Genomic DNA, 25,879 nt, shown 5'->3' with positions numbered 1-25,879 from the left:
AGATTGCCCAGCAACATTGCTCAAAAAGTTGCCCTGTGTATCATCACCTTTAGATGAATGCTTCTTTAACACATTCTCTCTAGTGGTCTTTTAATGTACCATTTTCTCTCTCTTTATCATGCTATAAGATCATGAGTCAAGAGAAATTTTCGAATATTTATGGAATGCGATGAATGAGCCGATATTGCAGAGTAAACTATTTAAGAACTCTCTGTATTAGCTTCTTTAAGTAGCTTTATAAGGCTGAACAAACATGCAGTAGCCTACTAACAGATTCACTCCCACCTGAGCTGCATGAGTGAACCTTGACCAGAGATAGAAGTGCATCCACTCACTACTTTCACACCCACTCAAACGTCGTATGCTGGCAGTGGTGGGGATTTTGTTTTTTGAATCTGTTGACAAAAAAATTAAGAAAATGACTTTGTCAAGATTTTATTCTCCAGAATACTTTTTTTGTCCCCTCACAAATGGATCATTGAATCGTTCACTCAATTGATTCGATGAACAACACTGAGTCAGTCATAATTTGCTACAAATTTACTGAGATTTTGCAGTGTGTAAGCGTCATTTTACTACAGATGACAAAGCAGATATATTTTATTTCGTCTTTCTACTGTGATTTTACACTAGAAAGGAAAAAAAGACAATAACAGCCAAAATAAATTCATAATTTTTAACCAGATTAATCACAATTCTTAATCTCCCTTTCTATCCTGGTTGTGAACTAGATTGATTGACATAGCAAACTGAACGATGCTGATGGAATAATGACTGATTCGTACTTTTCTTTCCTGTTCGGTCTTCCACTAAACTTCATTCAGTAGGCTACAGTTAGCCTTCCTTCACAGCCCACACTCGAATCGTATTTACTTGTGTTATAGTATAGTCTTTGAAGGCAGGGAAGAATTTATTTCAGCGAACGAATAATATATTGAGTCATACGACTCTGTCACGTCTATTAGAGAACGATTTGTTCACTTAAAAGATTCATTCAAACCAAAACACCAGATGCACCATTATTTTTGTTTTTTTCGTTTTATTATAGTTTGACATCGTTCTGACGCAGTGTATAACACATCTCAAACAGCTTCCTAAACTGTTCATTTGTTGGAATCACTATGTTGCGCTTATGGCAGATGTAATTCGTTGCCTTTTAGCCTACTTAAGAATTTAGAGGTTTTGTTTATTGTGGCTCAGTTGCACTTGCGTTTTTACTGGCGGTAGACTGTCCCTCCCACCTGGTGCATTTTACTCGGTACTCAGGTTGTGTTTTAAAATCTAACGAGCTTCCTATTTAGACAGCATTCTAGGCATCATAGACCCGTTTCTAATCCTCCTCATAGCTGTGGTAGGGCTCAAATTGTTGCACGCGCCTGTGTTACCCACAATGCTGCCTAGGTAGGCGGCTCACAAGGTTTTTTAACTACAGCCATACATCTCAGTTCCGCAATTTAAAGCGGTATCTGTCTCAGAATGTGAGCAGGATGTGTCATTACTGGCGTTATGGATCTACAAAGCGAGCTGCTGAAGTCCATCTGGTACGCGTTCACGTCTCTGGATGTAGAGCAGAGCGGAAAAGTGTCCAAGTCGCAACTAAAGGTCAGACCACCTGTGTACCTTTGACTTGACTCGTTTATCAATGTGTTGTTTGCTTTAACTCTATACACGAAAATGGCTACACTGTAAATGTTTTCAACATCTGTGATAGTTAATTCAGTGTCGTATTTTCTTATCAAGAGCTACATAAAAAAGGAACAGCAGTCCAAATAAGTCATGCCATATTATCCATCCATCTCTCTCTCTCTCTCTATCTCTCTCTCTCTTACTCACTCACTCACACACACACACACACACACACACACACACACACACACACACACACACACACTTACCTTTTCTTTTTCTTTCTTTTTTTTCTTTTTTTTTTTTTTACAAATATTAATGTCCCCAAAAAGAGGTTTTGACAGGTTTAGCCCACTTTTGGGTACAAATATGTCCTCAAAATCTGGGTATATATGGATATAGGTACACAAAACACCCTCATGCAGTAATAAATTATCTCAGATAGTCTTAAAGCTTTTTTTCTTTGTGTTATATTTGATTTATTTTTATGGATATTGATGGGGGAATTTAATGGCATCACTGGTCTGTGAGCTTGAAAGTAAATACCAAAGGACGCAGTCAGCATGCAGACAGCTTTGACAGTCTTTCTCGTGTTTAAACATGTCCTGGGTCGGCCCTTTGCTTAAAATCTCAGCATAAACAGACATGTTAGAACTTGGACTGAGAGCATTTTCTGCAAATTTGTTCTTCTTGAGTGTAACACTATTATTGTACGTTATATAAAGGTCAGTTGCAGATGCTGATTGTATGTCATATCAGAACAAGGTCCCATGATCATGTCAATAACTTTTATAACCAACTCATTTCACAGCTGAACAGTGACTAACAGGTCAGGCCTTCAAAGAACTGACTTCACTTTTCTGTGACATTTTTGCAATTACTTCTTCCAAACCAGTTTCTAGGTAATTTAGGGCATGTACTGTATGAAGTCAGTTCCCCTAAAGTTCACATAGATATGCTACAAATTAACATTGAATATTTTCCACTAACAGTTGACCAGAAAGTGTTCAAATGTCTTATTTTAAAAAGTAGATACTGTTGTATATTTTGTAAACATTTTATTCCTAAATATTTTCCTTTAAAATTGTGTTAATGCTGTCTTTCTTTAAAATAAATACCATTCAGTTTGATATTTTATTGAACGCAATTTTTTTTAAGTAGCTACATTCTTTTGGGTCCACTGTAAGATAGCTTAGTAATTTCACATTCACTAGAATAGTGTGTGGTCTTGTTTACCTACTATTGTGGCCACTGGCTGCCACAATGATACAAAATGCGCGTGCGTGCGTGTGTGTATGTGTGTTTGGTTGGGCCCTACGAGGAAAACAGCTTATAAATCATACTTGATGTTTGAATAAAAATGCAGAACGTTTTCTGTGAGGGTTATGTTTAGGGTTAGGGGTTAGAAAATATAATTAGCTCAGTATAAAACCATTACGCCTATGGAGAGTCTACATAATGATATAAAAACAAGTGCGTGTGTGTTTGTGTGTTTCTCCACCAGGTTCTCTCACACAATCTCTATACGGCGCTGAATATTCCTCACGATCCTGTGGCATTAGAGGAGCACTTTAAGGACAATAACAATGGGCCAGTGTCCAACCAGGGCTACATGCCCTACCTCAACAAATACATCCTGGCAAAGGTCTGATAACTCTCCGGAATTACCAAAAATCTAAATTCTTTCTTCATTTCCCTTGTGAAAAAGAAGTACACCTTAGCATACTTTTAAAAAGATATTACTGAAATAATCTACTTTAAAAGAATGTTTCAGGTCAAATGATTGAATGTTATTTACAATAAATTGAAAATGTATTTTATTACATGTACATTAAATGCAATTAGTTGAATTTAGGAATGCTTTTTGACCCAAGGTAGAGCTTTAGAACATTTTTAAATGTAATTTAATAATTCTGTTGACTTTGAAATATGGTTAAAGTGTACTGACAAGCATTTATGGTAAACTAAAAATAATTTAATGTATTTAAATAGATATTTATTATTTAATATATTTGTTATTATACATTTATAATGAAGTTGCAGTTTAGTACATTTAAAATATATTTACTTTAAATGTAATATCAAATAACACACTACAGTTACAATTATAACAAAGTACTTTACATGTACAGTACTTTAACATCAAAAGAAGTGTACTTTAAAGAAAAATTATGAATACATAATAACTTTATTAATTTGACATTATTAGTTTACTTAAGTGTGTTAAGCAATATAGTACACTTAAGTGGCCTTTTATTTCATTAATATTATATCTGCACATACTAATAAACTTTTAAGATTTAAAGAACACTGCAAGTGCACATTCAGTCCAATTCTTTTTCACAAGGGTTTACCTGATCTCATGTTATTTCAAATTCATATGACACTCTTTCTGCGAGGAAACAAACGGAGAGAGTTCGAAGTGTTCAAAAGCCCCTTAAAGTGCAGTACATTCTGTAATATTTCTGCATTTGTGTTCCACAATAATGACAGGATTTTAAATTGAAGGGAAACTATATCTTTAAGAAAAGAGAAAAGCTTATTGCATTTTAATTTAATTGAACACTGAGCGATGTCTGTTGGCGTACAGTGTCAGGTAAAGTTTTCTTGGCTGCTAACACTGCTGTGTTAATTTACAGGCCACAGAGGGGACGTTTAATAAGGAAACCTTTGATGAGCTGTGCTGGACATTGACATCAAAGAAGAACTTCAAGCCCAGCACTCAGCAGCGCCTGTGTTCACAGAGAGACTGCTTCAAACTCTTCTGTCTGTTCAACCTGCTCTCGGAAGACCGTTACCCATTAGTCATCATTCAACCGGAGGTGAGAGTGAAAACAAGAAAGAGGGACAGATAGAGAGATAAGACAAGACATAGCTGCAAATCACCATGCTGAAATGATACACGCATATAACCAGACTCTGGCTGAAAAATATGAATCTAATAATATATAAATCTCCTGTTCACCAAAATAATACATATACCTCCAAACAGACTAACACGTTTAGAGGCTGGATGTTTTGTATGTTGAAATGACACCGCCTAATGGTGGTTCGACTTTGTCCACACTAATAAAATGCCTTGTCTTATGTTTGTGAATGGCAGCAGTTTATGATGCTTAAGTGAGAGCTAAAATAAGTGAAAAATAATATTATTCAGATAGTGTTCGAGTGGTCTGAACTCTGAAGCTACAGTATGGTGTTTCTTTTTTCATATGCATCTGCTTTAAGGAAGGAAGTGACACAAGATTTAAAACTTCAAATAGATGTGGTGGTTTCCTGGTGATAACACTAAAGTAGATTTTTATCAAGAAACCAAATTTGAGGATATGTCGTAACTTTCATTTCATTTGTGTTCTCTCATCTCGTCTCATCATTTGGTTTTCTTCAACATAGAGCTAGCATGGTTTGTTTGAAACCCCTTGAAAATACGTTTTATGTTCCCTCTGTATGGGTGAATCTCATGAAACCAGGAGGAATCGACACCATTGTTACTGTCTTCACATTGTGTACAATCGCTGAGGACTGAGGAAGCCTCCTGAGCTGAAGTTTAGTTATGGTGATGGCCATTTTGTTTCCGACATGCGATGTAAGCGGTAGACCAATCACAACAGACTGGGCCATCTGGCCAATTAGAGCAGAGCAGGCTCACGGAAAGGATGGATTTAGAGAGACTGATTCATCCAACGAGTCGTTTGAGAATCATTGAAAAATGTGGTGATGTGCAATGTATATTATGAGAAAATGAAAGTGTTTTTGACCTTTGGTGCATGTAAACCTGTTGTAGGAGACCTCCAAAACATTATTAGGAACCTTTAAAATAGCTTAAAAGGGGCACTTTAAAATAGGGTTTATTTTCTTTATCCAGATATATAATATATGTGACCGTACATGTTTTTTTTTTGTGAGATTCATCCATGTCCTTAACAGCTCATCTGTAGCTGATGCTAACGTGTGAACTGTGTTAATGCCTCTGTTAATTTAGTTGGAGTACCTGCTGAAGAAAATCTTCTGTACAATGAGTGTGGAGTGGGATGGGACATTATTGGAGGAATTTTTGTCCCAGAATGTTGATCTTCAGGACGGCATGTCAGTGTGGGAGTTCTTGGAACATTTGAGTGCAGGCCAGCTTTTCCATGTTGAGTCTAAGGAGGCCTTCAGTCTCGCTGTGGACGAAGTTTTCATGGAGATGTACCACAACACCATCAAGAAGGTGACTGATGCTTAGCGTGCAGCACACTAGGTTGATGCAGTATTATGAACTGGCATCTAATAATGGGAATCTTAGTAAATTAATGCAATCGTTTAAACAAACATCTGCAAACTACTGATTCTGCCTGATTCTTAGCACTGCAGCATGGTCCTTTACTTCCTGCATTGTGTAACAGATGGTGCAACTATTTACAGTCTATTAGTCACATTCTATCTTTTTCCTATTTTCTTTATCCATCAGGGTTACTTGTTAAAGAAGGGGCACGTTCGCAGGAACTGGCAGGAGCGCTGGTTTGTTTTAAAGCCCAGTAGCCTGACGTACTTTGTCGGAGAGGACCTGAAGGAGAAGAAAGGAGAGATCCTGCTGGAGGAGAGCTGTGTGGTGGAGGTAAATTAGCTAGTGTATTCCACTGTAAAATAAAGGTATCAGAACTTCCTCGTGTCTCATAACTGTCATCACACTCAGAATCTCCCTGATAAAGAAGGGCGACGCTGCCTGTTCTGTGTGAAGACTCACATCAGGACCTATGAGATGAGCGCTTCAAACCTGAAACAGAGAGTTGACTGGGTACAAGGTGAGGAGCCATTATATGCAGCACTGCTGCTTTCTTGTCGAAGTGTCCTGGTTTCTTGAGGGATGATGTCCCGTGTTTTGTAGCCATCCAGACGGTGTTGAGATTGAGGGCCGAGGGTAAGAGCTCTCTACATCAGGAGCTAAAATTGAGCAGGCGCAAGCAGAGAGAAACTCTTCAGAGAAGCCAGAGCAACCAGAGTAACAACAGTGAACCCATAGCAGTTGAGGCTTCGGAGCAGCAGGAGGAAACAGAGAAATTAGAGCAACACATCGAGAGCATCATTCAGGTAACTGATTTAATGTTATCAGATTATTCTTACCACATCTGCAGTTTATAGCATTTTTACTGTGTGCAGTATGCAAATTTTGACATGCCTACATTTCCTAAAATGGGCACTATACAATATACAGAAGCATTGGTTTTCAACCAGGGGGCTTAAACATATTTAAATTAATAGAATTATTTTAATATATTAAAAGTAATTTAAGTCTGATCTAAATTAAAATGCTACACCACAACCATTATTTTATTGAAGAACACAGTTATGGAATACAGAACATAATTCCAAAATGAATCGTGGTAATTTATTTAATGTATTAAATTAAATCGCCACGTTAAATAAATCAATATATCCGTATACAGTTTTGAAAACAAGCAGCTTTGTCATAATTACATCAGAAATACCAAAAATATCTTGGTGTATGTGGAGGGAAGGGGGACCTCCGAATATTGTGGTGGTCATTGGGGTGGGGGTGGTGAAGGCTGAATATAGCACAAGGTGCGAGATGTTGTATCCCACAATGCAATGCATTTGACTTGGCCTTCCATTTCCAGTGTGTGACAAATAATCTGAAAGTAATGATGTGATTCTTGACTTATTGTATGATTGGAGCATTGAAAGATTTGTACACAAAATTAGATTAAATAAACAAAATATCCATATTGGTAACTTGACCGCAGCCGTATAATTAAAAATGCCACGTGATGATCATAAACCATAACCATGCGTGTTCTGTTTCACATACCATTTTTTTTTTTATATTTGGATGTGTACAGTGTGTACTGTGCAGTATTGAGTAAGTTAGTATTTAGTTCCAAACATAGCCTGTTACTTTGTCTTAAAAATTGTTTTTGTTCGCCAGAAACAGAGGGAGGTGGAGGCAAAACATAAAGAGGAAGAGAAGCAAGAGCGAGAGAAACAGCAGACAGTACAGAGAGATCTGGAGAGACAGCTCGAAGAAACTAAAGAGGTGAGATAAAGAGCAAAAAAAAAAACATCCTGTTTTGTTAGTGTTGTCACACTACATCTGCTTCTCATCGCATATTTTAACACATTCATGCACTTGTATCACTGACAAATCCACATTTTCAGCTTCATTACTAAAAATCATTATAGAAATAGTCCTTTAGAAATCATTTTAATATGCTGATTTGCTGCTCAAGAAACATTTCTTATTATTATCAATGTTGATAGTTGTGCTGCTTAATATTTCAGTTTTTTTTATAAATATGTATTTATTTGATATAGCAATCTTTTGTAACATTACACATTTCTTTACTGTTCACTTTTGATTCATTTAATGCATCCTTGTTAAGTAACTCACCCCAAACTTTTGAACGGTAGTGTAAATCAGTCTTCAAGATGCAACATCTTTACAATGTTAGAAACAGTAGTGAATGTTAGAAACAGAAGTTGATGGTGTTGGTGCTTGTGTAGGCCAAGGAGAGGATGACAACTACATTGACTGAGATGGAGAAAGAAGTACAGCAGCAGAAGAAGAGGATCCATGAACTAGAACTCACACAACTTAAACTGGAGGAGGCGCTCGACGCTCAGATTCACGCCCGTTTAGGAGAAGACCAAGTCCGAATGGAACTAGAGAGGTACTGTAAATCTCAAATTATTTCATTTTATTCACACCATCCCCAACACATATGAAGACTGTTGTATTTGGACAAGAAACACACTCTTAATTGTTTTCATTTATACCCGCAGACAGCTTGCAGAGGAGCAGAACGCCCGTTTAGAAGAAGAACGAATCCGACAGGAACTAGAGAGGTGCCGCAAATCTCGAATTATTTCATTTTATTCACATTCCACACCATCGCCAACACATATGGACACTGTTGTATTAGGACAAGAAATACACTCTTAAGTGTTTTCATTTATACCTGTAGGCAGCTTGCGGAGGAGCAGAAGAAACTTGCAGAACTTCTCCTCCTCCAAAGTCAGCTGGAAACTCCTGCTTTTAGGATTCAGGATGACACTCCCACCGCATCACGTCCCATCAATCAGCAACCAGAGGAGAGCAGTCAACACAACACAGAGGTGAGAGACGAGGCACAACTGGAGTTGGTGTGAAGACATAAAGATAGTAAAGGGACAGCGTATTTTGGGTCGGTGAATCAAAAAACCTTTTGTCTTTTGTAGCCTTTTATATGTTGTTCCATTTATAGTGAAAGACAAGAGTTGCGTCCCAAATGACACACTATACACGTATACACTATGTACTCATGCACTATGTACTCAACCATGTAGTGTATGCATTTTATAAGGTTATTTTGTCATTCACTGTCGGAGTCTGATGCCCCTCCCCCTCCGAGACAGTTGAGAATAAAACTTTAATTATTACACTTGGTTGTCACGTACTACGCTACCATTAAAATTTTGGGGTCAATATTAATTTTAAAAGTACTCTCAAGCTCAACAAGGCTGCATTTAATTAAAGGAGAACTCCGGTCAATTTTAACATTGAGCTCATTTTTTTGTACATTTGGAGTGCTGTCAGTACAGAGAACAACGACAAAAATCGGTGTTGCCTACAACGTGTTATCCTCGTTTTAAAATTTGCACCCTGTTGACTTCAATGGGGCAAGTTTTAAACCTGCTTTTAGCCTCTTAACATCCTTGATGTGTCATTACAATTGCACAGGTCATGTGAGTGATTCCTTCGGAGTGAATATTTACATCCTGTTTTCGGTCGAAGTCCACAGTAATCGATTGTCGAGTTCACGCGCATAGGTTTAGTACCTATGATCACGCGCGTGAACTCGACAATCGACTACTGTGGACTTCGACCGAAAACAGGATGTAAATACAGGTATGTGCGCTGGCTGAATAAACATCATTTTTATTCATATCTTTCACATCTACTGCAGTCAGATTCACCCGCGTTCACTCCGAAGGAATCACTCACATGACCTGTGCACTTGTAATGACACATCAAGGATGTTAAGAGGCTAAAAGCAGGTTTAAAACTTGCCCCATTGAAGTCAACAGGGTGCAAATTTTAAAAAGAGGATAACACGTTGTAGGCAACACCGATTTTTGTCGTTGTTCTCTGTCTTGACAGCACTCCAAATGTACAAAAAAATGAGCTCAATGTTAAAATTGACCGGAGTTCTCCTTTAATCAATAATACAGGGAGAATAGAAATATTGTGAACTATTATAACAATTTAAAATAGCCATTTTACTCCAGTCTTTAGTGTCACATGATCCTTCAGAATTCATTCTAATATGCTGATTTGGTGATTAACAAACATTTATTATTATTATTATCAATATTGTATTAGTATTATTTTTGTGGAAAACATAATAAAAAATAAATCAGGATTCTTTGACGAATGGAAAGTTCAGAAAAACAGAATTTATTTGAAACTAATCCACAGTAGTAAAGTAGTAAATAAGTTTCCTTGCTAAATAAAAGTTTTAATGTTTTTCCAAGAAAAGAAAAAAACCTTACCCTAAGCTTTTGAATAGTAGTGCATGTCATCACACCAAATTGGAAATGTACAGAATTGTCAATAAGGTCAATAATTTTGACCAAATTTGGACTTTTTGTTGTATTTTTCCTTTAAACAGGCTGTTTTGCTACTGTATCTTTGTGTGTGAATTGCCTTTTTATGATTGGCTAAAGTCCATGTGCCTGTGCAGTTCACATAGTATTTCAGATCAGGGCAGGTCTGAATGAGCTTCACATAAAGCAAATAGCTTTTATGATTTAACGCAAGGATTGCCTGATTGGACTGCCCCTATTCTAATTACAGCTTGTTTAGTAGTTCATTAACAAATGGCTTTTTTTGTATTAAAGGAGTCACCTATCCATGAATCGACTTCCACTGCAGTACCACCCTGCATCCAGCAACCAGAGGAGAGCAGTCAACACAACACGGAGGTGAGAGATTAGAAAAGTGTAGGACTAACTAAAAAGGGCTATTTGAGGGCTACATGAATGACACCTGAAATCATGTGCTATTATTTTAAGTGTTCAGATTTTGAAACTGTTTCTATACAGAGAGAATTGATGAGTCAGTCTACTTCCACTCAGATGCTGAAGCACTGGACAATTCAGCTCAACCGCCTCATGAAACCCATCGCACCAGGAGGTGAGATACAATCTCACTCAAATATTTTTATGACCCAAAAAGTGTTCGGTTGTCACATAAGAATGAAATAAACAAGATACGTTCTGTTTGATCATATCTGCACAACCATAAATGGCTTTTACAATCATTGTTCTCTATTCCTCTGTTTATTCACAGACAAAGTCGAGCATCTGCCAGTAAAGCCCACCTGTCCCAGACAGGGCCAGGCCCTCACTAGCACAGAGTTCATTACTAAGGTTCAAACAGGCGTCGGTCAAGAAAAAGGAAATGGTTACAGCCCATCACCACCCGAAAAAGAGGAAGAATAGGGTTCCTAAATCTTTGTTCCTACTGTATATGTATAATTTTGTACATGTTTTGTGCAGCAGACTTGCCCTGTGTGTTTGAGTTTGGCTGCAAAAGCACCTCACAGATCATATATGTACATACTGATCAACTTGGTCATTATGTATTAAGTAATATGCACAAAATGAATAGTAAATATAGATTTAGGCAGCAGTCAGCCAGATGCTTTTAATTGTTTAAATCAGCGTTTTTTACTGTCCCATTTCAAGGCTCCCCATTGATAAAGTATTTGAAGCCCCCCATAAACTATATTAAAATTCCAGTATAAACATTCAATAACTGAATGTTCTTTAGTATTTACACTCAATTTAGATTATATTTCTGGTTATTTGTGATGAATATATGATACTAATAGCATTTTTTCTCAGCAATTTCTGCCTAATAAAATATTTAAGAACTTGATATAACTGGGATATTGTATATTCATTATAAAAAGATTGTATTCATCCCTCATACTGAGTTTCCAATACTGTGAAAATCCTGGTTTATAAATAAAAATGAGGGAACAAATTAAAATGAGAAATAGTATGTCATCTTATATCTTGTTTTTTTTTGTTATTTTAGCTTATTTTAATGTTTGTTTTGTCTCGTTTTAAATCACGTTGAGGCCCCCTTGGAAGTTCAGAACCCCTTGCTTTAAATAATAATACACTTCATTCACAATCAATTTAGTGTTTTTGTTACGGTGTGTAACTCTTTGTGTGGTCAGTAGAGGGGGTGCTTGTTCTGTGGCTGTTAACAAACCAAACCAATTAATAGATTTTTTTTTCTTCTCTCTTTTCAGCCCCTGCCTTATAGATCAGGGGACAGGATCCAAAAAGTCTGAGAAGCCAATCAACATAATTTTTGTTTTTAAAATGGACTGACCATGTCTAAACAATTAGGACACCCCCTTTTTGCTTAAAAGTGAAAAGAATCATGCAGTCTATTAATAGATCCGTGGAGGCCAGCAAGAAAGTACAGTTGAGTTTGTGGCTTTGAGGCTTCTGTTGAGAATGAATAATGGTTCTCTCTGTTAGTTTTGGGTGGTCATCAACAGACTGACTGTAAATGATATTTTTGAAAAGTTGTGGCCGTGATTTTTCCAGATACAGATCTTTTCCCCTTATGGTTTGGAGGGTTTCTACCTGTGGGTGTAGAGATTTGAGGTTGTGACGAGAGGAATTGTCAGGTCCAGAGATCAGGAAAAATAAAATGCAATACTTAAGCCTTTGTTTCACTACTTTTGTAATAGTTGGATGTATCCGTCTGCCATTTAACAATTTAATCCGCATATCATCTCATTATGCTCTTTTTTTTTTGCCAAATTTAAAAGGAAGTTCACTGAAAAGTAACTAGCCTTTGTGGAAGCCTTTAATGGAAGTTGCAACAGATATTCTTTTTTTTTGTATTGTGATATACAGAAATTATTCAACATTTATCAGGTTTATTGGCAATTTTTTTTTACTTTCAGCTGTTTGCAATGAACAACTCAAACAAAAGTAATTGAAATAGCTCAACACAACAAATGTTTCAAGTGGTTTCCCCGAATTCATGACTATCACAGACTTCTGCACTCAAAATTACTCAACCCCTTCATGGCAGGCATCTTTAGTACTTAGCAGAACACCCTTTTGCTGTTATGACCTGCTGCAAACGAGATGTATAACCAGAAACCAGCTTCTGGCAGCGTTTCTGAGGTATCTTAGCCCATTCCACATGAGCAATGGCCTCTAGTTCAGTAATATTCTTGGGTTTGTGTGCTTTAACCGCTTCCTTCAAATCCCACCAGAGATTTTCTATGGGGTTCAAGTCAGGTGACTGTGATGGCCACTGTAGAATCTTCCTTGACTTCTTCTGAAACCAAGCCTTGGTGGAATTTGAGGTATACTTGGGATCATTGTCCTGTTGAAAGGTCCAATGGCACCCAAGCTTCAACTTCCTCACTGATGGCATGACGTTTTCTCCTAGGATTTCCTGATACTTCAATGAATCCATCTTGCCTTCCACACGCTGCAGGTTTCCAGTACCAGAGGATGCAAAGCAGCCCCAGAGCATCACCGAGCCCCACCATGTTTAATTGTAGACAGTGTTCTTTTCAGCATATGCTTCATTCTTCTTCCTCCAAGAAGGGCTGATCCATAGGGCTGAAAAATTCCAGTTTTGTTTCATCGCTCCACAGAACAGAATCTCAAAAGTTCTGTGGCTTATTTATTTGGTTTTGAGCAAACTGGAGCCGACTTTTCCTGTGCTTTTGGGTCAGTAGTGGTGTTCTGGCATGGTTTTTCTGAACATGCCTTCTCAGAAATCTGGTTGCAGCCATTGATAGCTTCCTTTTTCTGCCCTGCCCAGGTAGTGTAACCACTGTTCCTTTAACTTTGAACTTGCGAACTATGCTTCCAACGGTGTCTCTAGGAACATTGAGTCCCTTCGCTATCTTTTTGCATCATGTTCCTTGTTTGTGAAGGGCGATGATATCTTGTCTTAACTTTTTGGACCATTCTTTTGACCATTTATCTAACATGCAGTCAAACGTGACACTCAACAAACCTAGCCAGTTCAGATATTACATGTGTTCTAGCTCAAGCACACCTGGTGCAACTGATGAAGCCATTGATTAGTTGCATCAGGTGTGCTTGAGACAACACCTGTCTTGCAGATTTGTGCTGTTGTGAGGGATTCTATTCAGGGGGTTGAATAATTTTGAGACTGCAGAAGTTGAATTTGGGGAAAACACTTTGCAACCTTTGTTGTGTTGAGATATTTCAATTACTTTTGTTTGATTTGTTCAATACAAACAGCAGAAAGTCTGTACATTTTGCCAATAAACCTGATTTGCAATGGGGGTTGAATAATTTCAATTACAACTGTAAATCTAAGTAAAAATGGGTTATCAAAAATGTAAGGTGGGGATTTAGGTTGTTGATTGGATGGGGACAGATCTGAATGCCAGCATGCAGTCGATTGTAAGAAAGGGGCAGGGTTTACACAGATTAAATGATTGGTGAAGTCTTGTATACATCACTAGAGGCCAACTTTCAAACCCAGAAACTGGGGTGGACATTTTTGTTATTTTGTTGAGACAACAGATATTTGAGGTTGTTATTAGGGCCTTAAGGCAGTGCAACTTGTGCCGCATGAGGCCCCGTGGCGAATGGCCTTAGGGGGAAATGGATCCTAATTATACAGTAATCACATCATAGAGCATTATAATGTGTCTCCTGCAAGTCTGTCAATGAAAGCAATACTTCACTGCACCCAGCTGCTTCCCATGAGGAAGTGTTTTATGAGAACCATATTAGAGCAACACACATCCCCACTTCTATAATATTTCTGCAAGCGTTTAGCTGCCGTGCAAAGTGATCATTGATTTAGCACATATTTATCTGCTCAAGGACACCAGATACATTTGGAGTGGTGGAGGGGAACATTTTCGGCTGGCCCTGTAAGCCATTAAGCACAGTAGATGCTTTCAGTTGGCTTCTGTCTCTCATGATCAACGACTCTGTTTTAGGGTCTGGTAGCGGCAATACCCCATTTATGTATTAGCAGCGGGTCCACCCTTAACCCGAGGATATACGTCTGATACACAACCACCTGTAATTATATTCTTCATGCAAGACCAACTTCCTTCAGTGCATTTCCCAGGCCAGAAAAAACACGAGATGAACCACAGAATGGAAAGCCAGTGACCCAAAATACTCTGGCACTTCTGGAGATTCAAAGGGGAACTCGGGCCTTTTGTTGTTTCAGCTGGAACACTTGTCCCCACATCTTGTTTATGAAAAAAAAAAAAAAATGGAACGATTGATGTCAAAGTCCTTTGAACGTTTGATTCAGATGAATGGGTGTCAGATGGCCTGGCTTATAATGGTCCGGATGATCTCATTCTTAAAAGGGGACATCAAGAAAGTTACATCATGTAATAATGTTTAGGCATCATCACAAACATTCGGCCTGCAGATCAGATTCAATCAGCATAACCTTCACATGGTGTTTTTCAGAGGAGCACGAGTGATGGCATAAAATCAGAACTCAAAAAATGTATTTGTACGTCTTTGGATCCATTCTCTAATGCCACAGTTTCATAGTTAATGTGCTGTTTCTTAGCATAGCGATAATATAATTTGAGGGTAATTTTTGCCTGTTCCAGTTATGACGATCCTTTACTGTATGGAATAATGGAAATGATACAGCAATGTCAAAATTGGTATTCATTAAGTGGTCTATTAAATTAACATTCAATGAATTGTAGCAAAAATCTTTGGTAACACTTTATTTTACAGTGTCCTTGTTACATATGTTAGCAACGTATTAACTGTAGTTATAACAGCAAATTAAGCATAATAACATGCAACTAACCTTAAATCTATCTATCTATCTATCTATCTATCTATCTATCTATCTATCTATCTATCTATCTATCTATCTATCTATCTATCTATCTATCTAGCAAAGGCTACTTTCACAGAGACTAAGAGTGTTTCTCAAATACAGTTCAGATGCTCGAATGTTTCTTTCAGCTACAGTTTATAGACTTGAAAAGAAAATGAGCAAAAATTACAAGCAGTATTAGAATATTCACGTCGTAAATTCAATATTTTGCTGTCTTTTATTTTGAAACCTCGTGCAGCCGGTAGGCGGAAGTAAAGGTCTATGTTTACTTGCGCGCGTGTGTGTTGATGGCAGCCTCCAGACAGTGACAGCATGCAGAACATAAACCGCGCGCTGTGTGAAATTGAAATAACCACAGAAAAACTTACAAACACCCATCTTACAACTTTGCAAACTGTGACGAAAGCTTTACGGGATGAGCAGCTCAGGTATCACAAAATGAACAGAAATGTGTGCGTTTAAGTTTGTGTTAGCAGAGAATGTTTGTTGCGTACATTTCTACATGGACTATTGCTTATAATGATATACAAAACACCCTCTTAGTCTCTGTATCATCACCACAGCAACTTGCACATAAACCAGTTTCTAAGACATGCATTAATTGTTTACTGAGTTTGTGCTGGTTTGTTTCAGGAATAGTGTTGACAGGGAGGCTCTTGGAAACCTCTATGCAGTGCTGTCAAGACTTTCTGTGGATGTTCATCATTTGACTGAGGAGATGGATTCACAGGAAGAAGGAGGATCTCTGTGCCATAAACTCACTGCAGAGTGTTTCAGAGCGCACAGAAATGCCTGCGTGCAGTGCACTGCAAACCAGTGCTGTCTGAGGTAGTGTACAGTGGAGTCCAAAAAGTCTGATACTGCTAAAACAGTAATTTTAACTGTAATACTAACTTACATATTTCATTTCAAATTAATCCAGTGGCATAACAATTTGAGTAAAAAGTGAAAATTTAACCACAATGTGATGTCTGGATAATAGTATAATAACAATAATATATTTTATTTATAGATGCCTTTCATGACACTCAGTTATATTATATTGTATTATATTATATTATAAATAAATATATAATATACTCGAGCTGCATGAACTCCAATAGTTTGTGTAATACCTGTGCTGCATCCAAAATCGCATACTTCCCTATATATAGTAGGCGAAAAACAGTATGTGGCAAAAAAAACGATGTCCGAATTCACAGTACTTATAAAAGAGCAGGCAAAAAGTACCCGGATGACCTACTACTTCCGACCAGATTCTGAAGTGTGCGTACGATGGACATTTTACTTTCCCATGAGGCCACGGGAGAGGATTTATCAATGACAGTGAAACGACGCAACTGACACATGAAAATTACAACGTGGCAAATGAAGTATGTCCACACAAATTCTTACTATATAGAACATACTTTTTTAGTGATCATGAAGTAATTACTAATTCAAAATAAGTACCTACTCAAGAGAGTATGCGATTTCAGACCCAGGTTTTCCAGCATGATTTGAACATCTGACCATCTATCCAAAATCACATGATCAGTGCCTCAAATTTGATTAGTGGCATATAAATATTACAGATATTCTTCATTATGTCATAACTGTGATTTGTTTTTGTTTTTTAAATCCTAGGTTTTCTCCAATTTTCAATGTGTTCTCAGGCTTATGGACTCCGTTTATAACATCATAATCGTTATTAGTATTTGAATATGCCTGTGGGTTTTATAGCAAGTAGAAAAACCTTTTTATCTTCACAGAGATCTAGGCTCCATCAAGCTATCTTTTGAGATTTTGGCCAAACTCCTCAAGATTTCGTCAGGAGGTTCGAATGATATTTATGATGGTGGGTTTCAAGTGTTTCAGCTCCATCTAAAAGATCTTCTCAGTGAGATGGAGGGTAACGGGTAGAAAAATCAATGTACTCTCTCTCTCCTTTGGCAGCAATTCGATGTGGTATTCAGTTTCTTGGTAACATTGCTGTTGGAAACCAGCTCTGCAAAGATGACATCTGGGAGCTTGGTTTCCCGCACATCTTTTGGTGAGTTAATTTATGGTCGGATGGCCGCCGATGCATTTCTTATGATGTCAGTTAAACATGTGTTCACTGTTCGTTTAGTGATATATGCCACTGATCCACATGCCACTGTAATCGCTTCTTATCTCCTTCAAGGGACCTTTTGGAGCTCCCAGATGAGAAAGCTGTGTCATACACGTGTATGGTGATCCACACTTGTCTGGATGAACACAAGACAGAGCAGCTAGTTAAAGACACTCAGCAGTTTAAATTGTCCCTGAAGATTATGGACTTGTGCAGGACGTTGCCTGATGTGGACTGGACGTAAGCTGTGTTTTGTTTTAAAATGTTTCCATTGAAACAAATTTGGAACAAGGTCATCTGTCATCTAGATCTATTTCATATCCTGTTTTGGTCATAATTACTCTTCTTACAGGGTCTTTATTGCTACACAACGTTTCCTCAAGTCGTCAGAGCTTATTAAGATGATGTACACTGAAATGACCAATGAAGCAAGGTAAAAACTCTGTTATTCAAATCAATTATTGCATGAAAATGAGATTATTATATCTAGGTCAATGCATCACAATACTGAGATTTAACTCTTGGATGATTTGAGTCAGTATTTATTTATTTACTTATTTAAACTCTTTGTTACAAATTCTAGTGAGCTGCATAACTAGACAACATTTTAGTCAACAGACTGTTCCATATAATAGGCAGCCTTTTAATTATTATTTTTTTTTAAATAACTAAAAGGTAACATCTAATCCTTCATGGATAAGGCAATCCCAGAATGCATTGCGATGAACCCAGCAATGGCAACTAGCAACTATAAAACATCAAAAGAAAAAAGTCACATAACATAATTAAAAATACACTTTTTTTTTTAACACACTTTTGTACTTTCGGTGTACAATTATCTATTAAAAATATTCAAATTAATTACAGGCTAATGAGGTTCCATTTTGGTTAGGATGCTGCCTTAAAAGGTAATTCCCTATATAGACAGCAAGACAGCTCACTCAGACCACACAGTAAAATGGGCCATAAGAATTAATGTATCTTTTTAAATAACATTATAAGCAGGGCTTGACATTAACTTTTTTGCTCACTAGCCACTGTGGCTAATGGTTTTCCAAACTTACTAGCCACTCAGCATTTTCACTGGCCACAATTTTGACATCAATACCATGGGGAAAAACTGCCAGATAGATATTTAATATTATCTCATAATTTGCCAGTTGGTATATTAGGCTGCTGTCACTTTAAGACCTGACACACAGACCCATCATACTGTTACACGTGCATTTTCTTTCTCAACTGTTTGCGTTCACTTAAAACATATGTAAATACTTACCAAGATTAGCATTTTGACATTATTTTGTGTGTATTTGACTGTTTAGGTGCAATAAGCTGTGTAAAAGAACTAAATTTAGTTCTGAGAGGCGACTTTTTGCACGCGCACTTTGGGTGTGAACACAAAATCTGCAGGAATAAGAAAAAATATGCGTAATGCGCGCAATCCCACGCCGAAATTCAAGCCTTGTAGCACCAACAATATTAATCCAGAGTATTAGATATTTAAGTATCGAAAAATCTCTATTTTTGACAATACTACATTGCACTTAGTTTATTAATTCAGATGGCTTTTTAATAGACTAAACTTGAAAGATGTATATATTATATATAAAATTCAACCCGCCAACGTGGCTAGTTGGAGTGATGCCACTGCTGAAATCCACCCGCATTTGACGGGTGTTAATGTCAAGCCCTGATTATGTGTGTTAATGTTTTGTGTATGTAATTGAATGCTAACAGGCTCACACTATTGGACCTGATATTAGCACAGCTTAGTGTTGTTGAGGAGGAGAAGGACTGTTTACTGCCTCTGAGTGTAGCTGAGTTCCTGGCTTCCTGCTTCACTCATCACTGCAGAGCTGTTCTCACGCTGAGCTCTGAATCATCAGATGACCAGGTCGGTTTTGTCTGCTATGCCCATACTGCACCTCTTCATGTTAGTAATGTATGTAATACTAAAGAGTATTGGGATCATATCAGATCACGGTCAATATTATGCATGTTTTTATCAGTAGATATTGGATATTTATTGTCTTGAGATTGGATAGCTTATTGTGGGAGTCTCTTTTTCATTTCATATTGGTACTGATTATTGTTTTTAGCATGTTAAATTGTTTTAGTAGTATAGTATAGATTGTTAATATCTGCCATTAATTGAATAAAGGCCACAACAGTAGTAGTAAACATAATTTAACCCACCATTAAAATTTTTGGGATCAGTAAGATTTTTATTTTAAGAGATTACTGGTAATTTTTTCATTTAGGAAGGGTATATTAAATGTATCAAAAGTGACAGTAAAAAAATACCAAAAATTGTATTTCAAATAACTGATGTTCTTTTGAACTTGTTTCACATAAATTCAGCTTAATTTCAGGAATATATGAAGAGTTCAGATGCAAAAGCTTCTAAGTGCCATTTGAAATTTTCTTCAAGAGTGATCATTTTTATCAAGCTCGTATATTTAAGTTCAGTAATTTCACTTAAATGACAATTAATAGGTAATTTTCATTGCCATTTAAGTGAAATTACTGACCTTAAATATACGAGCTTGATAAAAATGATCATTCTAGAAGAAAATTTCAGATGCCACTTCGAGGCTTTTGCATCTGAACTCTTCATATATATATTGAGAGAGAGAGAGAGAGAGAGAGATATAGATATATAATATATATTGTATTAAAATACAAAACTGTTTTTATATTGTAATAAAATTTTTATGTTTTTATTGTATTTTTTATCAAATAAATACTGCCTAAGAGCTGTAATAAATAAATAAGCATAAGAGACTTTTTCCAAAAACATTACAAAAATCTTATTGACCCCAAACTGTAGTGTACACTTTATAGAAGATATACTAAGCCTAGTATTTGTTTTGCATTTGCAGGCGGCTATGGTCGTCATCAGGCTTTTAGACATCCTTTGTGAGATCACCTCTGACTGCAAAGAGTTTATGGCCCTGCAGGATCACTCTGGCTTTCTGAGCACAACAGTCGGTAAATGCGGAGTACTGGCGTAATGCTTTTGCTTTTGTTGGAGATAAAAATCCTAATGCATTCTTAATGTGAATACACAAGCCTTTGCCATAAAATGAAGATGCAAAATATTTGTTTTGGTACAACTGCATACTCGCTTTAAAAAGTCTCTTGTCTTGAAACGTTGCTGAGCTCACTATCCCTCATACTGTTCGTTTCGCAGATGTGTCTAAACTGAATAATTTACCACACACCCCTATAAGCTTTTCCCACCTTTCACATTTAAAACACAAAGCAGCCATTCCTGTGGGGTGCTGTATGAAACCGACACCTCTGACAGGTCACAGCTCACTGAAGACAGACACAATCTACATTCTTCACAGACTCTCCTGTCATCCGTACAGCTCTGATGTCACACCTTAAGCATGGGAGTTATGCCAGCATGCATTTTTCTCTCTCTCTCTCTCTCTCTCTCTCTCTCTCTCTCTCTCTCTCTCTCTCTCTCTCTCTCTCTCTCTCTCTCTCTCTCTCTCTCTCTCTCTCTCTATTCTTTTATGTAATGTGTAAATTCTCCTTATATCTTCTGTCGTTCCCAGATCTCTTGAAGGATGTCCACTTACTGGGCAAAACCAGTAAAAATGTGTTCACTGCAGCACATGATTTCTGCTTGACGAGGCCAGGGGGCGCCGACACCCACCCTGCCATCAGTTTCAAAGCTCATCTCATTCGGCTCATTGGTAACCTGTGTTACGGCCACATTGTCAACCAGGACAAGGTACTGCACACAATAGTTCCTGGAAGTTATTGTGTATATTTGTGTATGTTTATGGTGTGTGTATGTATGTATGTACGTACGTACGTACGTACGTATGAATATATGTATATATGTGTATGTGTATATATATAATCTTAAAAAGTGTTTATAATACGATTTTTTGAGAGAGGGCTCGAGACTTGTAATTTTTTGCCTGACTCTACCTTGCTTGCAATTCATCAATAAAACAGAACTGATTGATAGGTAAGAAAAACTGAAATAGTCAATGTGATTGCCAAAGGAAGGAAGTATTTAGCAAAAATCTTGGAAATCATCTTTAAAACTTCCCCTCCTGCGATTTCTATGACTCGTTGGAATGTGAAGGAATGTGTTGGCAATGAGTGATGAAACTAACGCCATAGAGCTTGCAGCCAAGTCCAGTAATGCTCTGATCAACGGACGGCACAACCCAGTCGTGGTAAACACATTAACAATACTGTGGTTTAGAGCCTTGCGCGCTGTCCATCAACCCAGGCCTGGGCTTTTTTGTTTGTGGAAGCTCCCTCCTTGAAAACTAATCAGGGGATTAACGCTGGTAGATAAAGGCTTGAGAACCAATCTGAATTTCATGCTTGTATCATCTAATTTCTTCCCCAAATCTCTTTACACTTTGTTCCCCTTCTCCTTTTTTGCTTTTAAATGAATTCCCTTGTAAGCAGCCTCCTGCCATGGAGGGATTTTCATCCTTTCAGGTCTGTCCCCTTCAATCAGCACAGAGGAGAACCTAGTAGCGGCCTTCCTAAATAGGGTCAAAGCACACAACTGAGAGTTCAAAGGTCAAAAAACAATAGCCAGTCTCCCCCAGCCTGCGCCCTCACTTTTTGACCAAAACTTTGCTCAAACCCTCTCCCTTTGCTACTTTCTAATGGGTTGTTCACACAGAACGTGTTTTTTTTGTCGCGTCTCGCACTCGACACAATGTTCTAAAAACGTGATGCTCAAGTTAAAAAAGTTAAACTTTTAATAATCGTGTCCATAGACTATATTACACTCTAGACTTGTTTTGTTTTTTTCAATTTACTGCCTTGCGTGTCACATTCTGTGTGAATGCCCCCTAAAATAGCATCGTCTTTGCTATGGAACCTCGTTAATCTGGACTTTTTGGAGCCTCGTAATATGGACAGCTCAATGTAAAAAGCAGTTCCCCACATGCCACGCAATTGCACTTTTCGCACAAAACACACTTGAGACGAGACCCTCGATTGATTTCAACAGAGTTTACCATTAGCATGTTACTAATGCTAATGGCATGCACAAATATTGGATAAAATAATGAACTTTAATTCAAAAACTGAACTATTGTTATTGGTATGTTGCTATATTTAATTTTAGCGTTTGCTAAAAGGTGTCTTGGGTAGATGTACAGTTGAGGTTTAAACCAGCTTTTGCGTCAGAAGCACCAGTGCCTTAAAATGCTGCCTCTGCAATAGTGTACTACATGTGAGGATAGCCAAACAAAACTAATTCTGTGGCCGAAGCGTACGGTTACATAAGTTTCCCTTCGTTTTATTGCTAGTACTACTTTCTCAATCAAACACCATGATAGTCATTAACAGCAGAAAATTGTCAGGGCTCAATGGCTTGTGTCTCCTCTTTCTTATTCAGTTTTTTTTTTTTAATGAACCAAGGTGGTTAAAGGGCAACCGCTGTAGCTCTTGAGTTACGATACGGACTCAGGGTAATGTACGGTATAGTTATAAACTGCATGTGACGAAAACCAGCGCAAACCCGTATGACTGCGCCAAACCAGAGCTTAACCGCATGGACTTTCCTCCATGGAAAGTAATTGTTTTCTGACCAGTCTGGCTCACGATGCCCCTGTTAAAGACCATTTTCCTTTTCTTTTTTTTATCATTTGTCTCCTATAGGTAAGAGAACTGGACGGTATAGCTCTCATTCTGGACAACTGCAGCATTGACAGCAACAACCCCTGTATCCTTGGTTGTGACTCACTTCACTTGTTTTTTATTCACTCTGTGCTTTTGCGGTGCGTTTAATGAGCGTTTTCTGGTAACATCCGCCGCAAAAAATGCAAAGATATTGCTATCTAAAGTGTGAATAGCATTGTAATAGCCCTTAAATTCCATTACTAATGGAGGTTTTACCACACTATTTGATGTTTGAATGATGGGTGGCTTGTTCAGAGTTGAAAACGCAGTTTAAATGTTATTAGAGAAAAACCAGCGCCTTGCCGAATGGTTTCAAGTCCCTCCACCTAGCAACGTCCCCTGCAGAGAGGTGGAACCATTGAGCTGACTCACGGTCATTTTGTATCCCTCACTCATCAGTTTTCTTGTGTGAAATATCTAGTCATAATAGTTTATGAAGCTAAATGTAGGTATTGCATATATGAGTAATTTTGTGGTGTTGACAGAAGTCAGTTTTATAAATGTGCAACACTTTCTGGAAAACTTGATTGAAATCCTGGGTGGAAAATCACCACTTGAATGAAATGAAGTGACATTTTGTATTTTTATAGTGTTGACCTGCATCCTGCCAACTCTGTTCCATATGAAACGGTTCATTGATAACACGACAATCTGATGTATTGCAGCTGTGTTTCCAAAGGCTCCTTGACTGATGCTGGCGCTGTTGTGTAAAAAAAAAAAAAAAAAAAAAACGCTTTCATTCTCTAGCGATCACTGCCGGTCTGTATTAGAGAAAGCAGGGCACAATGCCAGCTGTTCTTTCACTAGGGGATGAGCCACTAAGCTGAGCTTGTGTCCTCCCGGATGCTGCTTCCTGACTGCTTCAGGAAGTGGTCATTCTTGCTTAATGTTTAGCGTTGTTGCTGGACCTGGTGATGCTAGTTTCACTTCTGGTATGGCCAAAATATTTATAAATGGTTTACCGTAAAATTCACATGGACCTATGCTTATATTTTGTAGGTCTCAGGACCCATATTTTGGTGGTATCACTGTTGTATTGGAAAAGAACAAATTTGATACTGATATATCATGCATCTCTTTCCCTTTGACATTAATTCAGGAGTGATGTGCTATTACTATTCTATGTGATCAGATTTGCATCCCAGTGGCTATAAAACTGGTGAAGAATCTTTGTTGGGACCTGAGCCATATCTAGAGACCAGAAAATCCATGGAGGGTTGGGCTTTTTGGGCTTGAGCCAGTATGAAAGCAATAAGAACACCCCGACAACATATTAAAACTATTAAAAAACACCTTAGAGACCTCATAGCAACATCATGCCCACAGCCCCCTTGCAGAGAGAGTTTGCACGGGAGCGTACCACTTACAATTTTCATCCAAAAGTATAAAATCTAGTTTTTGTTCTTGATTAAATGTTTGATATAATAACTTTCCTTAATTTTCCTGCCAGTCATAAGCCAGTGGGCCGTGTTTGCCATCCGGAACATCCTGGATCACAACCTAGAGAATCAGAAGCTCATACAAAGCCTTCGGAGACAAGGTGTGGCAGATGACACAATGCTCAGGGACATGGGCCTCAGAGTGGAAGAAAGGGATGGCAATCTACTCCTCAGGTCCCTAAAGAAGGACCCATAGTTGATTAAGTGGAGCTGGGAGAATGCTATCCCGGGACGCCCATCCCCACACCCCTTAACTATGCTATATTACACTCTGGAGATGGCTTAAAACGCCCACACTGGGGTCATTAAATATCCAATCAGTAGTTGGGAGCATAAGGGGGTGGTCTGGGCTTTGTGTTCTCCACACAAGAGGAAATCAATCAGAGGAGCTTATCTGAGAGAACTCATGCTGATGTCTGTGATGCATTTAGTGGTCTTTGATTCCAACCCCCCCCCCACCCCCCCAAAGTGGGATTCAAATCCTATGAAACAAGGAGAACCGTGTCTTCCTGGCTTTTCAGCCACTAAAGAGACTCTGGTGACCAACAGGGAGTAGAGGTTAATCCCTAATTCACTGCATTTTATAGAGACCAGGCCGCCTCTTGATCTGTACACATAAAGTTCGCCTCTGAATAGCCGTGAGACTCGGATCCTTCTTTTTGAAAGCTCTCTCAAGTTTTTGTGCTTAAAAATCGGGTTTGTTTACAAAGCCATCCTATTTTAAAAATTCCACTTTTGTCAGGACAAGCTTCACATGTAGTTTGGATGGACATTACGAAATGGTAGGATTGTCTATTTAACACTTTAATTTAGTGCAATTATTGTAGTAAAATAAAAATGACGCAATTATTTGTGTGTACATTCCGTAATATGGTAATTTCTAATCAATGAAGAAATTCCACCCTCATGTTTATGCGAGTCAGTGCAACCTCACCTCCTACTACAAGCAACATGCCTCGACAAACCACGCTTACTGAGAGCATGCAACAGCATGCTAGATCAGTTTTGGGAGAAAAAATTACAACATTTATTTTAACAGGATTTATTCAAAAGATTGGGTTTGGTAATACGTTTTAATGTTTTTGAAAATTAGTCTCTTATGCTCACCAAGGCTGCATTTATTTGATAAAAAATACAGTAAATTATTGCAATTTAAAA

General features: G+C 37.8%; 2 protein-coding genes across 5 annotated transcripts; both read left to right on the top strand.

Annotated features, from left to right (window-relative positions):
• Nucleotides 1–1,446: 1,446 nt before the first annotated feature.
• On the top strand, nt 1,447–12,347 carry def6c (DEF6 guanine nucleotide exchange factor c). 4 transcript variants are annotated; one of them, XM_084406550.1, is made up of 14 exons: nt 1,447–1,602; nt 3,131–3,271; nt 4,266–4,448; nt 5,609–5,836; nt 6,077–6,223; nt 6,302–6,410; nt 6,494–6,696; nt 7,559–7,660; nt 8,128–8,294; nt 8,407–8,469; nt 8,589–8,739; nt 10,504–10,587; nt 10,741–10,798; nt 10,955–12,347. In XM_084406550.1, the coding sequence occupies exons 1-14, from the start codon at nt 1,507–1,509 to the stop codon at nt 11,104–11,106; spliced, it is 1,884 nt and encodes a 627-aa protein (XP_084262676.1). In that variant the 5' UTR covers nt 1,447–1,506; the 3' UTR covers nt 11,107–12,347. The 4 variants fall into 4 exon arrangements, with proteins under 4 accessions (XP_084262676.1, XP_084262674.1, XP_084262675.1 ...); XM_084406548.1 differs by having other exon boundaries at nt 10,708–10,798; nt 10,955–12,341; XM_084406549.1 differs by having other exon boundaries at nt 7,553–7,660; nt 10,955–12,341.
• A 3,402-nt stretch (nt 12,348–15,749) lies between these two features.
• On the top strand, nt 15,750–25,632 carry atxn10 (ataxin 10). The gene is made up of 11 exons (XM_084407897.1): nt 15,750–15,945; nt 16,151–16,345; nt 17,269–17,354; nt 17,453–17,549; nt 17,682–17,849; nt 17,962–18,042; nt 19,347–19,503; nt 20,492–20,600; nt 21,176–21,354; nt 23,262–23,325; nt 24,733–25,632. The coding sequence occupies exons 1-11, from the start codon at nt 15,830–15,832 to the stop codon at nt 24,915–24,917; spliced, it is 1,437 nt and encodes a 478-aa protein (XP_084264023.1). The 5' UTR covers nt 15,750–15,829; the 3' UTR covers nt 24,918–25,632.
• The last annotated feature ends 247 nt before the right edge of the window (nt 25,633–25,879 follow it).

This window comes from Rutilus rutilus (genome assembly GCF_951802725.1).
Source record: "Rutilus rutilus genome assembly, chromosome: 4".
Classification (NCBI taxonomy): Eukaryota; Metazoa; Chordata; class Actinopteri; order Cypriniformes; family Leuciscidae; genus Rutilus; species Rutilus rutilus.
Note: the sequence above shows the minus strand (reverse complement) of the source record. Positions and strands in the feature narration are given on the sequence as shown.